The following is a 17095-nucleotide window of genomic DNA, read 5'->3' as shown; positions in this document are numbered from 1 at the left end:
CACAGTTTTTCCAGCTGGCGGAAAAAAGGAAGACAAAAATCAACCATCTTTGTGTTCAATGGAATGGTTCCCCACTGTTGTTGCACTTTGATAATATGGCCTGTAGTTGTCATAATGTCTTAAATAGCTTTGTCAACTTGTCTGTACAAACAGTGGCTGAAAAACATTCAGCGTAATCTATTTGTAAATTATTCAAAACATTGATTGATTCACACTTAGCTAATGGATAGAGGCTTGTATAGGGAAGTTGACATAAATAGGGAAATAATTGGGACATTTATGTCACGTTTTTTTGTTCGTATATTGCATCTTGTCTATTTTCCATTGTATCATTACTAGCAGTTTCTGCAAAACCATATTTGCAATTTCATCATAGGTACTTATGAATTACATTGTGAAGCTCGTGGAAATAAATGCAAGCGGTGCAAACTTTGCTGGTTCCATTCACGTGAATTCGAATAAGGCCTGTCCATTAAATATCCACACTTTCCTCTTTAGGACCTATAATCAGGTGCACCGCTTTGGCCCCCCCTCACTCCTTCAAAAAATAAATGCCTCAAACATCTCAATTTAATCAAACATCGTCACGTCATGCAACTGGTATTCCTATTTTGAATCACCGCAAAACCAGTGGCCAAGATTCGGCCAATTTTGAATTCTTGTTGGGAGAAACCCTCAGTCTGCAAGTGTGTAATGAAAGCTAATGTCGTTCATTTGATTCCCAACTTAATTCCTGCCCAAGTGATTGATGGCTGTTCATAATAGAGAAGTAACATAGGCCAGGTCAGACTAAGTGAGTCTGGGGCAGAACAAGACTACGCTGTACTGAAACGTTCGCTGTATATTTAATAAGCGACCGTGGCTCTAGATCTGTGATCTTCTGGGGCTTTGAAGTGTACAATTTGCATTTCATGCAATTGTATCACCAAACGTAGAGTGCAAACTTCCACCAAGACTCCAAAGCCTAATCTGACTCCTTTGATTAAAAATATCCCCTTTCAGATAGCCTGTTCAATTTAACCGATACTGAATGAGACTAAATCACCGAACAATATTCCACCTTTTTGGAGATACTATCAAAGCTGCACCAACACCTGTGCAAACGGTGAATGCCAGAACATTGGGACAATGGTGTCAAGTTTCGTCAAAAGGCACCAATATCCAACCTTTGATATACTGTGTTGAAAAGGAAATGCTGCTCATCCTTAGAGCTTGTCTAGTGGCTTTGGTCGCACTATTTTGTTATGTTTTTGGGAGAGGATATTTATGATGTGAAGGACCACCTTTCTCTCTATGCATCCTTTTTCTGTTCTTTTGTAGTCTAGTGTGGGTGGTTTTTACAAAAACACATATTTTGGTGAGTCACTCTTTGCCTGAATGAAGCAGGACATGGCAAAAATCTAGTTTTTTTCATTGGTTTTGTCTATATTGTTCTAAACTGCCCTCAAAACTTAATAGAAGTACATACTGTATTATTCCAGATATACTCTGAATAAGATGTTCACTTTAGCCATGCAGTAAATATTTTGGTAAAAGAAAAAAAACAACTACATACATAACCACATCTCATAAAAATAGACAATAGCATGTTTGAGTCCAATACTCAAACGTGTATTTTATATTTATATGCATATGGATTTATATACTTTTTGTCATTTTATACAAACTCCTCTTCAATACAACTCTAAATCATCTTCAATGACGAACTTCCTTCAGATATTTTTCAAACTAGGTCTGATTTTAGTGAATAAGAAAAAAAAAAAGGAAAATCAAACATGCACAATGAAAAACAAAGTAGAACAAAGAAGAAAAAAGACTGGATTGTAAACAAGTGTAGAGTGGGAGAGCAAACGGGGGTTGGGCATCTGTCAGTGAAAGAACTACAGGGAATGACTGCTGAAGGGAGTGGGAGAGGTGGAGCTACTTGCTAACAACCCTCCCACGCGCACACACACACATACATTTCCATGAGGGAGTCATAACAAATATTGACAAGCGATGTACATAGTTGAAGGCAGAGGAGTTTCAGCTTGCAGAGGCATAACGGCGACATTACCATACTAACCAGTCAAAGGGTCCTAAGATTTTGGACCTGGTCTGACAAAAAAAACCTTTCATCTGTTTGTCATTAAGCTTTGGCATCACAGTGAGTATTGCTGTCATCCATTCAGGAGTTGCTCTGTGATTGGTACTTCTGCTTTATTGTTTACATCAGTCTTTATCTTGGTCATTTTACATGCTTGGCACAGGCAGGATTGTAGAAAGTTTATCAGTTTGTGATTCCCTTTCAGGATATGCCTGTATGCTTCCGATTAGGAGCAGCTGTGGTTCAGGCTGGGTTTAAGTGGTAGGCTAAGATTGGCTGAAGTGCTTTGTGGTGGTTCACTGAAGTGTTAGAAACGTGTCAATCCATCTGAGGCCATTCCAGGTTTGGTGGAAATGGAGTGAGGTTAAAGCGGAGGCAAAATGCATATCTCGGCCCACAAACGTTTTGTTGTTGTTGTTTAAAGAGTAAACGATGCAAACCTTGATGTCGAAAAATCTTTTTTTGTATGCAGATGAGTATGTCATCGCTGAGAAATAATGTTTTTCTGATCTTTAAAAAAAGTTTGCTTTTTTGTTTCTCCATGGATAGGAACAATATTGCAACATCTCAACTTGGATTTTAAGTTTGTCAGCAGAAAACTGATGCCTCTAAGGCTTTTATATGCATTCCAGAGGCATGCTTCAATTGCTTCATTTGGCTTGTGCCTGCATGCGGAGAAGCACTAAATGATAATATGAGATCATTTACAAAGAGGCTGTCATCAACTATTATAGTTTGTTCGACCATTAAACAGAGCATGCTGTAGTTTATGATGAGTATAAAGTTGTGTTACCACCCTATTTCACTGAAGGTCTAATCTTCTTTATGCTTAGTTTCTGGATCTGAATCTGTAAGCCGAGAGCCAAGTGCCTTGGCTTTGACTCGTTTTTTTTCCACCCTTCTCCCACATCTGTCCCAGAATCTTTCATTTGAAAACACACACCGTCGTCATGAAGGAGGCAAACCTTTTGATTCTCACTGAACATAGGTATTAGTCATGCATCATGGAGAAATAAAAAGTCTTGCATATCGGGAGGATTATTTTATAAATGATTGAATGACTTTAATCGGATGTGACTACAGAGGATTTCTTGTTGGCAGAATTTTGCTTATTTCACGACTTGAAAGATGTAGGAAAATGTGGATCAATAAATCAGGGTTGTGTTGTTCCTTCTTTTGGTTCTTTTTTTGTTGTTTGATTTTGTTGCCTTTGATATACCTGTATTTCAAATCTTCTCACACAAAGCTTTATAAGTTTAACCTCGAATGTGATGTCCCATAAAATTGGATTACAGACACAAAAGAGCCTTTATGATGAGACATAAATGCCTTGGTTTATCAATTAGAGGCGGTCTTATTCATTTTTCAAATCTTTTGATTCCCCCTGTCAAATATGTACAGTGTAGTTGAAAGCATACATTTGTGTTGAATAAAAAAATATATTCATTGTTTTTCACATGATTATACCGGCACTGATTTTGACCTTACCAAATGATGCGTTAATTCTTATGTAGTTTTCATAGTTTTTGACAATTAAAAAGATTATGATTTTTATCAAATCATCTTCAAATGTCCCCATCATCTGCTCAACTAAATTCATGTCATTTGTTATTATGCAGGTTTCTGGGACACTGAATTGTACCAGAAGAGGAAGGGTTCCTTCTCTTTTTTATTTGGAACCACAGCTTCTGACAAACCACCTCCACGTGGCCAACAACCACTCTCAGTTGCGCCCACCCCAGGCTGCCCTCAACTTAAAACACGCACTCCGTCAGAGCTCGATTGTTGCCAGTCCAATGGGGCACTCTGCTTCCTCAATCCACTTTTCATTAAGATTCATCAACCAAAAAGTAACCCGAATCCCGAATTAAATTCTTCTGCTCTGAGTCAAAATCAAAGCTCAGGAAAAAATACCCTACACTTTAGTGGCAACAGGCCCGCACGTTGCAACTCCAATCTCACTGTCAGCGGTCAGTCAAATGAAAATAAATCTCATAGTCTGTCCAGCAACACAGACCTACAAGTTCAAAAGAAACAAAGTGGAGAGGACACTCCGTCACGGTCTCCACCCAATCGTCCACCCCCACCTCGCTTTGCAGCGCAGCAGTTGGCCCTTCCTGTCCAGCAGTCCAGTATGCCAGAAAAAATTTCCTGGATCAATGTCCCCAAGGAGAAAGTGGAAGAGAAGGAGCGGAGCAGTAGCCTCTTCTCCCGTCTTGGTTCTTCACTTAGCATCAGCCCTTCATCATCCCCACCAAAGAGATTCAGCATTAGCTCCCCAATATCCATCCCCAGGCCCTCTCTCCCAATCTCTTTAACGTCTTTATCTGTTTCGCCGAGGAGGTGCAAATCCTCGCCATCTTCCTCCCAGGAGGATGCTCAATGTCACTTGGCACTAGAAGACCAGACAATTCAAAAGGCCCTTCTTAAGGCCAAACTATCTCAGCAGAACAGTAGCAAAGCTTGCCCCCAACACTGCAGCAATCTTGCAGATTCTTCCCCAGTGACTAACAGCAGAGAAGCAGCGATCCGAGAAGGAGATGGAAGAGAAGCAGGAGAGGAATGCAAGGAGGTTAGCCAGCGTCTGAGCGACATGAGCATTTCGACAGATTCTTCAGACTCCCTCGATTTCTCTCAGTCCTCAGCTTTCTTCCTTCCTCAGCTCCATGACCCAAGTCCACCAACAGCGGATGATTTTAACACACACCTCCCTCTTTCACTACCCTCTTCTCATCTCCTTTACTATAGCATGGAGGAAGATGATGACGATGAGGAAGATGAAGATGACGAGGAGCCTGACTATGGCGTCGGCCTGGAGAGCGACCAGGACCAAGACCAGGACTTGACAATGATACCGCCTGGGCACAGGATAAGACGTCGGCCAAGTGCCAGCGCTTTGGTGCTCCAGAAAGCACTGCGAGGTCATCTGCGCAAGATGAGCGGAGTTTTTAACTCACTGTTGACACCTGAAAAGAGAGCCATTCGCAGACTGGTTGAGCTGTCCAGAGATAAGGGCTCCTACTTCGGTTCCCTGGTACAGGACTACCTGAGCTACATGGGCGAAGGGGCAGGTACCCCGACTTGGCATAGCTTTGCTTCCGGACTGGAACTACTTCAAACTCTGCGACAGTTTATCACACAGATGAAGAGTTATCTGCGGCAAAGCTCGGAACTGGGTTTGCCCATTGAGAGCCTCATACCCGAAGACCAAATAGGTAAGTTTGAGAATATGTCATAATTCTCTCAAAATAAAAAAAACCTGTCAAACCTCGATTTTCAAACTTCTCGGTTCTCGACCAATTCAGTTCTCGACCAAAAATGTTTTTTTAATGCCTTGGTTTACAACGGAAAATCAGTTCTCGACCAAACTGAGCGCACCTGAATGCTACACTCCACTCCCATCCACCTCCTTATACGTCACTTCCTTGTGTAGCATTCCATTGTGAGCAAGCAGGCATGTTTGTATTGCTCATTCATGATAAAAAAAGCAAACATTGATTACCTTGATTATAATGGGAAATGTTTCAGTTTTCGACTAAATTGGTTTTCAAACAGGTTTCTATAACAGATTATTGTCAAAAATTGAGGTTTGACTTTATTTTCAATTGGAATTTCCAATTATGTGATTTGTATGGGATGGAAGAAGGTCTCTGAATGTTACTCGGTTTCTGACTTGTCGAGCAGAATAATGCTTTGTTGAATTTTTGGCATTACTCCTCTATCCTTGCATCAACTCTCCAATCAGAGAGCGCATTTCAAGCAAGCTCCCCTCTTGTCTCTGCTCAATTTCAACAAACAAACGTCTGGTTGTTGGCTTCAGATCAGATATTGTGGATCTACTGGTTCCAGCCACGTAATATTCTTACTTTGTCTGAGTACTTTGTCTATGAGTTAAAAAGATGGTTGTTCAACAATGAAATTAACTCTATTGATTCATTGATTATTATTCCAGTTCCTCCCTCGTCTTCATTATCAAGTGCTTACAGATTTAAAATTACTGACTGAAAATTGTTCCCCTAGTGCTTCTCATTTTTTCTTTTGTTACGCGGATCGAACTTGCTCAATTTTCTTTCATCAAGTGGTTGCATTAAATACTATTTTCCGGATCGCAATACACTTTTTAAGTGCTGAGAATTATTCAGTGGTGTGCGGTCACTTGGCAAAATAAAATCGAGTAAATTTGTTGCTTCTTTTTTTAAACGAATATAGTGTTATTAATGTAAAAACGTAATTGTTAAGGAGGACAAAGTCAATGTTTATCCTGTTATATCCACATATATATATCCAATAAAGTGTTGCCATGTTCGGTGGTTTACATTTTTTTACCATATACCGTACTCAGGAAACAAAAACAGCCATGATGACAAAAAAAAACAACCCATCAGGAAATTGAGTCAAAAGTTTAGTTTTTCACTTCTGATTTCAATCTTGAGTGAAAGCTATTAAATTTTGATATGCAAAATAAATAAATCTGACTCGATAATAAATCTGACTGATTTAATTGCCTATTTACATGCATGTGACATACTTGGAAGCGCTGGTGTTTTTGTTTGTGGAATTGTTGCACAATATTTTGTTGTGACCAGGCATCACTCAAACCCCAGCTGGCCCAGATGAATCCAAGATGCTGTTTGCCAAGGCATGTTATTGTACTCCTCCTCCTCCTGTCCTTTCATACACTCGTTCCAATCAGAGAGTGCATTTCAAGCAAGCCCCTCCTCCTTTGGCTCTTTGGCAGTCTGGAGTCTGTGACTCTCACTTGGCATTTTTTGTTAGTGACTCTTTCTTTTCCTAAATGGTACAACAGATGCTGTGCTAGATTTATTTGCCATGCAAGTATCTCAGAATGTATGCATTAAATCCGACTTCCCCCCTTTTCTTTACATTGATTTGTTACATTTTTCAATTGAACTGTGTAACACTATGGCAGCAGCACCATCCATGCGATAACGCCTGAGTTTAACCTCACATTTGGCATGGAAAACAGTTGCACAGTTAAGCCATTGAAGAGTTGTGCTTGCTTCTAGTTTGCTTGAATTCCATGGATCTTTTTTGGATGAGGGTGAGAAGTGTGCTGGGGTCTGAGTGAGAGATAGAGGGTGTGGAAGTGTGTGGTTAGAAAGGAACTCCTTGTTTAATACACTTGCGTTCAGTTTACACAGAAATCACATTTGTGCTGCACTTTTAACTGCCCGTTGTATGTAAAAATAAATATGTACATAAAAATGTTATAATTATTTTATTTGTACATACTGTGTTTGTCATTAGAACATGAGGCTGTTCCACTTCCCGTTTCATGACTGAAGATTTTCTGCATGGAAACTTGGTTCGTAAATACCAAAAATGGTTTGCTGTTACAAATCAAAATATGAATACGTTTTTATAGAAATATTACGGATTGATCCTGTGAAAATAGACCATTACCACAGAAAAAGTACATTGCCAAACTCCTTGCAACACTGTTAGCCGGGAGAATTCTACATAATAGTTAATAGAGACATTGAATATTGTTGCCATCTGTGCCGAATTCGAATTATCCAAATAACAGCTCTGTTACCCACATGTGGTTTTGTGTGTCAAATGTTCACAATATCATTCACTAAAAGGTTGCCTGTCTTTGGTCTTGGTCTGTCGTCTAATCCTAAAAATGTGGCTGAGACTAAAACATCTTTGTGTACATATTTGTCCACTCAAGGAAGACAGATTGGCTGTTCCTTTTTGCCGGAATTGTTTTGTTTCACCCAAGGGCAGGTAGAAATAAAAACTCTTATGGAGGTCGTCACCTCAACAGGAAGTAAGGCATCAGGAGAGTTGTGACAGATTCCAGCAACGCCTCTCTTCCTGATTGCACGGAGCTATTTTTAAGTCCAAATCATGGACAGCTTGGCAACAGTGCACTTGACAAGAGTCACTGTGATACGTGTTTACTTCCGTCTTTGAACATCAATGTATTTTCTGTGGTAGAATGTCTGAAAGAATTTCTTCCAGGCTCAGGCTGTTGCCACCAGAAAGTGTTGAACTCTATGGCTACTTTGATGATAAGGACAGTTTAATAAATGTATGCGCTTCATTGTTCATGTAAAATGCGCTATTTATTTCCAGGGTTCTCTGGTTATTTTATTGGAGGTCATTTGCTTCTGTGCTTTCAGGACAAAGTACAACTTTAAACATTCTGAACTTGACTTGCTTTTGCCAAATTACAGTGGACCGCCGCTATTTGCGGGGATATGGACTGTGCTGTGCCATATTTATAAACCCAAAAATTCTTGAATCACTGATTATATAGGTCATTGAACATATTCTACATATTAAATTATTAAATAATTATTATTAAATATTAGCATATTTGACAATAAAGTTGACTTAGACTTTTTGACTTTGAAAAAAAAGAAAATTGTGACTAAGCGTAATTACATCCAGAAAACCTTTTCCACTTTTGACTTAAAAACACAAACGCAAAAACAAATATTAGCTTGTTTTCCAAACCTGACGAAGACAACAGTAGGATTAAGCATGAACTAGTGGTCAATCAGTTACCCCCACAACGTGAGGGCCAGGGATGACATGATTTTAAAAAAGGAAGTGTTTTTGCGTGACTGTCTCTGACCCTGTATTAGTGTAGTGTAGAAGATGTTTATATCATGTTGGAAGATCCAAACCTGACTGACTGTGTGTTTTCTTAGTCTAATTAAAACCATACTTGTATTTTCTTAGAATAGGAATGTTTTTCAGTGTCCTAGTAAAAATCATTTGAAAAAAAACATGTTCTGACGCTGTTAAATACACAAACCTCTTCCTCGTAGCTGTTCCTCTGTTTCTAGTTAAATGGGAAAGTACGAATGTGTTGTTTGTGTCAGTCTTTCGCAAGTGCTCTAGCTGCAAAGTTTTCTTTTGAGCTGAGCCAGCAACAGAAGGAATTAAAGATGTAAAATGATCTGGGTGGAAGTGAATGATTCATAGTGACAAGAATGGATTGGTTGGATGGATGTGTTTGGATGATTAATCCTGCTGAGTAAGAGTTAGTCTTTGCACATGCCGAGTTCGAAAATAAAACAACTGACTTGACCCTATTCTGGAGAGTGGAGTCAGCAACGCATGCACACAGGCACACTCGTTCCTTCTTATTCAGCAGTGCTGCGGTTTGGGTTCCATCCTGTCTGGATGATATCATGGCATGTGTTCGTCAGACTGCACAAGAGGAGATGCAAAAAAAAACAAAACGTGATGTTGGCACATTTCCGCATTTCGTGTGCACTCTTGGCTTCGCAAGAGTTCTTATTCCGGCAACAACGCAGTCAGTGTTTATTATTTAAACTTCAAGTTGGCTTCTGCACGCAACGTCATAAGCAGCAAAGACATCCTGTAGAGACCCAACCTCTCCTTGACTGTCTCGACTTGCTACTATGGCTAATTGTGTGCTCGGGACTGATAAGGAGTTATGTTGATGTTCTTCTTTGCGTTTCGGGTTTTCCCTTCAGGGATTGCTACAGTTAATCAGTGTCCTTGTCAGAATTATTTTAGCAGTTATTATTCATTTGCTGTGATAATGATGTATTCATAATATACTTGTTGTAATGATTGACTGCCTGTGACACATGAGCGTACAGGATGGAGTTATTTAGAAGGGGCCAACTTTGATATAACCTCAAATGGGCGACTTGTTTGCAGAGTGCGAACCACGGATAAGGGACATTGCTCACATGCGCCGGAGAGGAGTCTGAAGAGCGCGGGTAGCGAATGCAAGGACACATTTGCAGACAGACGCCTGTGTGTCTCCGATGTCTGTGCCTTACCAAACGCATACACTGTGTGTTATCAGATGCGAACATTGTGTGACATCAGATGCCTCTGAACCTAATGAGTGAAGGAGTTGTCTAATTACTGATTGAGAACTTGTACCGGGCAAATAAAGTTCTCTTGAGATGAAAAGACCACTAGAGAGGCTCATTCTCTCTTCTTTGTTTTACATTTGTAAATGTCTATTTGATGAACCTGACAGTCCTCCATCTAACCCTGCTTTGTGCATCCTGTTCTCTCACACCAGCTTCCTTCATGTCGTCTTTCACAACATCCATAAACGTCCTCTTTGGTTTTCCACTGGGTCTCCTGTCTGGCAGTTAAAGACTCAGCTTCCTTCTCCCATTATATTAACTCTCTCTCCTCTGGACATGTCCAAACCATCTCAGTCTGTCCTCTCTGACTTTCTCTCCAAATCCTCTAATATGAGTTGTCCCTCTAATGTACTCATTCCTGATCCTATCCAACCTGGTCACTCCCAAAGAAAATCTCAACATCGTCATATCTGCTACCTCGAGGTCTGCTTCCTGTCTTTTCTTCAGTCGCAATGTCTCTAGTCCAAACATCATGGCTGGTCTCTCCACGGTTTAATACACCTTTACTTTCATTTTAGCTGAAACTCTTCTATCACACATCACACCTGAGAAAACACGTCTCACATTTACGTGAAAAATAAATAGCTATAGATGTTTATGCAATAAGTATGCCATCCAAAGTATACTGTCATACTTTCCCATTAAACAAGGCTTTGGCGGCGTTTGTTCTCTTAAATAGTGCAAACTTGCATATATATGAGATTTCAGTAGGTTCCCACAGAGAAAAATGCAAGCAGTTTAATTTTAGTTGACAATCATAATGTTTTGTGAAATCTGAGTATTCCGATATCACTCCTTTTTTCTCTTTTCAGACCACGTCTTGGAGAAAGCCATGCACAAGTGTGTTCTGAAGCCTCTCAAACCGATGATCAGTGCAGCACTGCAGGAGTTCCAGGTACGCAGCGGAGAATGGCAGGAGCTGAAAGACAACATGTCTTTGGCGAAAGCTCGGCAGCCGCAAGAAATGGGTGTGGAGGACACGGTGCCACCAGATCCGATAGCCATCGAGAAGATCAAGTACAAGTTTCACACCATGTGCAAGCTGTACTCTCCGGAAAAGAAGGTCACCATGCTGCTCAGGGTTTGCAAACACATCTATACCATCATGGAGGACAATTCAGGTAGAGCAACTTGACCAGAATCAGACACGTTAAGTGTCATATGATGCAAAATGTTGTCTGTCTGTTCTGACCCAATGACCCACACAACTAGAAATAAAAAATGGGCCTTTCACTGGGCTACATGTTAATATGTCCGACATCAGAAATGTTATGTGATGCTAGATGTGTAGGGGGTTTGGGCAGGTGATCCTTATAGCCAAGGTGGTGCAAACTGACAACCCAAAAAAAACACAGTAGGGTTGTACAATTTTGAAAATATTGCAGTGCCAAGTTAATTCGTGGGAACATGTTAAAAAAGCCACAGGTTGCCTCAAATTAAGCCGTTTTCATATTGCAGCCTTTGAGATTTGAAAAGTCCAATAGGAGTCCAAAAGGTGCAATATTTGACTACATTTCATGTGTAAATGGACCTGAACTGTACCTGTGTGCGTGTGTGTGTGTGTGTGTGTGTGTGTTTCAGGCCGTCTGTATGGTGCCGATGACTTCTTGCCGATGCTGACCTATGTGTTAGCCCAATGTGACATGCCGCAACTTGACATTGAGATACTTTACATGATGGAGCTGCTGGACCCCTCGTTGCTTCACGGAGAAGGTGTGTCCATTTGAAATGAAGATGTTCCACAGCAATTTATTAAATATATCATTAAAAATAATAATAAGATTTCCTAAAATTTCTAAAATTAACAACATTTCAGGACTACCTAACAATATTTTAGGAACTGCACATGGTCGCTGGTCTTGCAAAGTAAATATTCACGTTTCCCTCCATTTTCACTTTCTTACTGATGAGTAATTGCAGAAACATCAATTTGCAGTTTATTGTGCAAGTATCGACAACATAAACCCCAAGTCCCACAGTTTAAATGCTAAAAAACATCTAAATGTATTCATGAGATTGGCAGTTGAAGACTTGGCAGCAAATTTGGCACTCCTCGCTTGTTTGTTGAAATATGACTGACGATGGTGACGACTAAAAGTGTTGACAACTCATTTCAGTTGTCGACTAGTACATTTAAACACCAGCTCCAAATGAACCAGGACATTTATTGGTCGATTTAAGGATCAGACACGAGCTGAAAATTTTGGTGTGGGTTTTAGTTTTTCCTGGGGGGGATGCAGATGACGCGCTGGTCAGTCCTCTGGTAATGTTTTTCCCTTCCACGAGGAGGCAGCATTTGCCTTTTGTCCATGTTAGCGCTTTGTTACAGCTTCAGCTATTGTTAAAGCGCTATATAAATCAACATGTATGTATTGTATTGTATTTTGTACAGCAGCCCCCATGTCAAGCTCAGATAACTCCAGACCCATACAACTTATAATTAACTCTTTTTGTCTGATGAAAGAAGAAAGTCTAAGGTGTCTTACGCTGAATATTTATGTAGTTCTAAAACTCAATATTCTGTGGGTCTTGCAATTTGAGTGAAAATGGCAAAAATCCTGGCACTGGGGTAGACACACATTTAATTTACAAGCACCTTTTGAACACCCAAGGACACTTTACAATAAAAACAATTCAGAAAACAATAAAATCATGAATAAAACAATAAATAATAAAACAGCAGATTAAACTAGACCATGGAAGCAAGTTTAAATATGTGGGTTTTGAGGTGAGATTTGAAAGTAGGAAGGGAGTCAATGTTATGGATGTTGGGTGGAAGTGAGTTCCAGAGTTTGGGAACGGAGCGGCTGAAAGCTCTGCACCCTATCGTGGTGAGATGGGCAGAGGGCATACAGAGGTCGAGGGAGGATGAGGATCTGAGGGCCCGAGAGGGAACGGAGGTTTGAAGTAGGTCAGAGAGATAGGGGAGGGCAAGGTTATGGCTGGCTTTAAATGTAAACAGAAGTAGCTTGAAATCAATACAAAGTTTAACAGGGAGCCAATGGAGCTGTTGGAAGACAGGAGTGATGTGGTGAAAGGAAGGGCTTTTAGTGAATTTTGGACTAGTTGCAGTTTATGGAGACATTTTTGGTTGACCCCGAAAAGAAGTGAGTTACAATCATCGATACGGGAGGTGACGAGACTGTGGAGAAGGATAGCAGTGGTGTGAGGGATGAGAAACCACTTACGGGCAGTCCAGAGCCGTATCATCTTCAGAAGCCTGTTTGTACAGTATTTTTTATCCTGTGTTCTCAGGTGGCTATTATTTGACGAGTGCATATGGGGCAATGTCACTGATCCGAAACTTCCAGGAGGAGCAGGCAGCCAGGGTGCTGAGTTCCCAGACCAGGAATACACTGCACCAGTGGCACTTGCGCCGCACCACTTTGCACTCTGCTCCATCCTTTGACGACTTCCAAGTAAGACTAGTTTTTTTTCTCCCCACACAAAATTAAAAACAACAAACAAACAACTAAAGGGAACAATTTGGGGGACCGTGAAACTCATTAAAGTCATGAAATAATCAATATCCAAACCACTGTGGAAATAATGCAATTACTGTATCAGAATCTGATACTGTTCATCTAACGCAGTCATGAAAAAAATAGTCAGTCGCTGAAACCATCGAGAGCTATTTTACAGCAGTTGTTTTTAGCGTGTTTTTATTTTTAGCTGATCAAGCTGAATACACATTTTATTGATGTATTTATTCATTTAAATGAATGCCAAGTTGTTTATTCATTCTTATCTCCTAGAATTACCTGCGGGTGGCGCTGCAGGGTTTAGGTAGCGGCTGCACCGCCAAGACCCTCTCTGTCCGGCCCTACGCCACCGTTGAGGAGGTGTGCCAGCAATGCGCCATCAAGTTCAAAGTGTCGGACCCCGACAGCTATGGCTTGTTCCTGCTGACGGAGGGCAACAGCCAGCAGCTCGCGCCGGACACCCATCCTCAGAAGATCAAGGCGGAGCTCCACAGCCGCCCGCAAGCGCCCCCCTTCCATTTTGTTTACCGCCGCTTGGCCAATCGCGGCAGCTCACCGGCGACCCCTCCTGACTCTTCGCCCGGCCTCGACGACCGAACTTTGACCTCTGAACGGGAAGCCATCCTGAACGACCTCAGTCCCGAGCCACCCGCATCCTCTTCCGATTCAGACCTTAGACTGTCACGTTAAAGACAATTGCCAATCGGGAGGCTCGACAATTAGACGGCATCCCGGATCGATGCGGTTCACTGACACCTGGCGTGTCCGATATTGCTAAGTCATGAAAACGCTGCCCTTGTGGCAGTCCAACTTCTCCTTTTAGAAAGTTCCAGCCGACAGACAAGACGCAGGAAGGGAGCAGTGACGGAAGTGAAAGTGTCTTCCTTGCTCCTTTTAGCTTGTTTCCTGTCAACCAACTTTAGCAGGCAACATTTTTTTGTTTTGAATCATGAAATGTAATCCGTAATTTTTTGGTGATTTCATCCTACTTATGTACCAGACGACAACGCCGGCGTGATTGAGGTTGCATCTAGTAAACAGATGGAAATAACAACATCGATATTATGTTACTCACTGGAAACACATATAGCACCTTCTCAGTTGATGTGTTTGCATTTTTTCACACGGTTGCTGGTCAACTGTTTTGACGGCATCTGTTGTTATTGAATTAGAGACACCTAGCGGTGGCTGAGTTGCACTCCCAAATCTGGATGATAACGCACCTTTGTGTTGAATCAAGGGAAAGTAGGGTGGGGGGGAGGCAGGGTGGGGATTCTGTTTTTAAATTTTTTTTTTCCCCAGCAACCTTCCCGTATAAAGCCGTCAGTTTCTGTATAAATCACCAATAACAATGAATATGCTGCGCATAAATGTCATTTTCATGCTGGCTTGGATGAATATAATGGTTTCAAATAATGTTAAGAAATTGTACTTTTGTCTGAAAAGCAATGATGGGCATTTCCTAAATATTGAAACTGTTTTTAGATTGTCATGATGGTCATACAGGAAATTCTGCCAGTAACCTTTTTTTTTTGTATAATTCTTGATTTTAGTAAGATCTTCATCAAACATGTCTGTCATGGAGGCATTCTTGCAGATTTACTAAAGACTCTGCTACTGAAAAATGTTATTTGTAAAACGTTTGTTTTTGCCTTGTTTAAAGCCAGTAATTTTTTACAATTAATTATGTGTGCTTGGTGCTGGTGAAAGGCCGTAGTGGATATTGGTGAAGAGGCGATCGTTTTGAAAGAAGAAGAAGAAACATTAGGAGAAAACAGCAAAAGAGACATTGCTGCATTCAGTGTTATGCTTGGTACTGTGTGTCTACTTGAAATGTAATGTAATGTTTTCCCACTACTATGAATAATCAACTTACATTCCTACCCCTAAAAAGAACATTTATGATGGAATGCTAATCGCAGGTGATATGTCAGAAATGCTGAAAGAAATCCGAGTGCTTGTGTTTAATGGGTAATTTTTTTGTAGCGCACCATGCATCTCCAGGATCAAAATGTTGACATTTTTTTTCCAATGTTATATTGTTTTTTTTCTAATTGTAAATGTATTAATAATCCTTTAAATTGAATATATTTAACTGTGCAGGGACTTTTTTCACAGATTGTTTTTCTCCTGTAATACTAATACAGTACTTGTTATATGCTAGACAAGCATTTGTGGCCATTCAATGCTATAATAAAGATCATTTTGCACAAATAGTTTCGGTGAAAGTGGTTACAGTATATCATGACACATTTGCTGCGTTCACATGATTTAAAAGTAAAAAGTATGGCAGCCTGGTTTGTGCATTGACCTCACAGTGCAGAGGTCGTGGGTTAAATTTCAGCTACGGCCTTCCTGTGTGGAGTTTTCATGCTCTCCCCAGTTGTCACCTATAATCCAAAAACATGCACGGCGGGTTAAAGAACACAAAGGAGGAGCCCGTGATGAGAAGAAATGAGTGTCAGCGCAGAGCGCTGATGCGTATGTGTAATTGTCACGGTTTGGAATTGAATTGAATCAGATTTACGTGGGAAAGGAGATGTGAGAAAATCTCTTCCGATGATCAGCTTTGTGTTAGCTTTCAAAATTTAGCTTGTAGCAGACATGTACATTCCACCATGACGTCCACTGATCCACTGGTGAAAAGGACGCTTGGATCCTCTCTTTCATCTCAAACTGCTGCATGCAACGAAGACGGTGCAGGAAGTGCTTAAGATTGAAGACTGTCAGTGTCTTTTGTGTTGTCACATTTGTGTTGTCACATTTCTGAAAAGGTTTCTTCAGCCGTCATCTGTACTTCTTTTTCTTGGATAAGAAGCGAAACGTCCGACACCTTCAAAGAAGTACGGACGACGGCTGAAGAAACCTTTTCATCGATGGACCACTCCTGTACCACTGAGAGCTTACACAGACGTGTTGTCACATTTGTTATTGTGTCTTTGACTTCAAGGTGGCACCGTGAGAGTGGCTGCCTTTACAGCAGCTTCTGTATTTTGTTTTTGCTGCTGTGAAATGTAAATTTCTCCACTGTGAGACAAATAAAGGCTCATCTAATCTACCGGTTATCTAATTTAAATTCCAGATCCAATTTTCATTCATCGTCTCAGCATTGCTTGTTAAATATAAAAAAACATTTATTGAAAACTCACACAATTGCCCGTGGCATTGATTAATATTTAAGTCATGTGGTTCAAGGAAGAATGATTCTTGCAGAAGTGCCTTCAGCAGATACATTTATTAATGCTCTGGTAGCAAAACGATCTCTAAAGTGACATTTGAAACATCTAAACACAAAGCAAACCATTTGGTTAAAGTTTTCCTTGTTTCAGAAGTGGTAACACTTTGCACCAATAAAGAAATGTATTCTGCAACTAGCGCTCCTCTCCTACCTCCTTTTACATCCCGCCACATCCAAGCAAGAGCATGCATGTCTACTCTGTAATTATTTGAAATAAATCCAGTGCCGGGAATGCTTGGGAATTCGATTCAAATACATTACGATGTGCTATGTATCGTTTTTTTTTTGTACGTGAATTTACATGCGAGTAAACAAATAGCTTCAGTGGTCTCACGCACATCAAGACAAAGAGGAGTACACAGGTGACCTAAGAGCTATGAAAATAGATTCCACAAAT

At 40.6% G+C, this 17095-nt stretch overlaps 1 protein-coding gene across 3 annotated transcripts in view; it reads left to right on the top strand.

The window, feature by feature from the left end:
- rin2a (Ras and Rab interactor 2a) overlaps positions 1–15964 on the top strand; it is a 31743-nt gene extending 15779 nt beyond the window's left edge. For 2 of the 3 annotated variants that reach the window (XM_089012849.1, XM_089012851.1), the window contains 5 exons: positions 3706–5301; positions 10791–11099; positions 11560–11691; positions 13234–13397; positions 13734–15963. In XM_089012849.1, the coding sequence (XP_088868975.1) occupies positions 3706–5301; positions 10791–11099; positions 11560–11691; positions 13234–13397; positions 13734–14150 (2618 nt within the window). In that variant the 3' untranslated portion in view covers positions 14151–15963. Of the gene's footprint in view, positions 1–3705; positions 5302–10790; positions 11100–11559; positions 11692–13233; positions 13398–13733 lie in introns of all 3 variants that reach the window. The other variant, XM_089012850.1, reaches the window with a different exon arrangement.
- The last annotated feature ends 1131 nt before the right edge of the window (positions 15965–17095 follow it).

The sequence above is a fragment of the Hippocampus bargibanti genome, linkage group LG13, assembly GCF_051943395.1.
Source record: "Hippocampus bargibanti isolate YZ-2025 linkage group LG13, ASM5194339v1, whole genome shotgun sequence".
Taxonomy (NCBI): domain Eukaryota; kingdom Metazoa; phylum Chordata; class Actinopteri; order Syngnathiformes; family Syngnathidae; genus Hippocampus; species Hippocampus bargibanti.
Note: the sequence above shows the minus strand (reverse complement) of the source record. Positions and strands in the feature narration are given on the sequence as shown.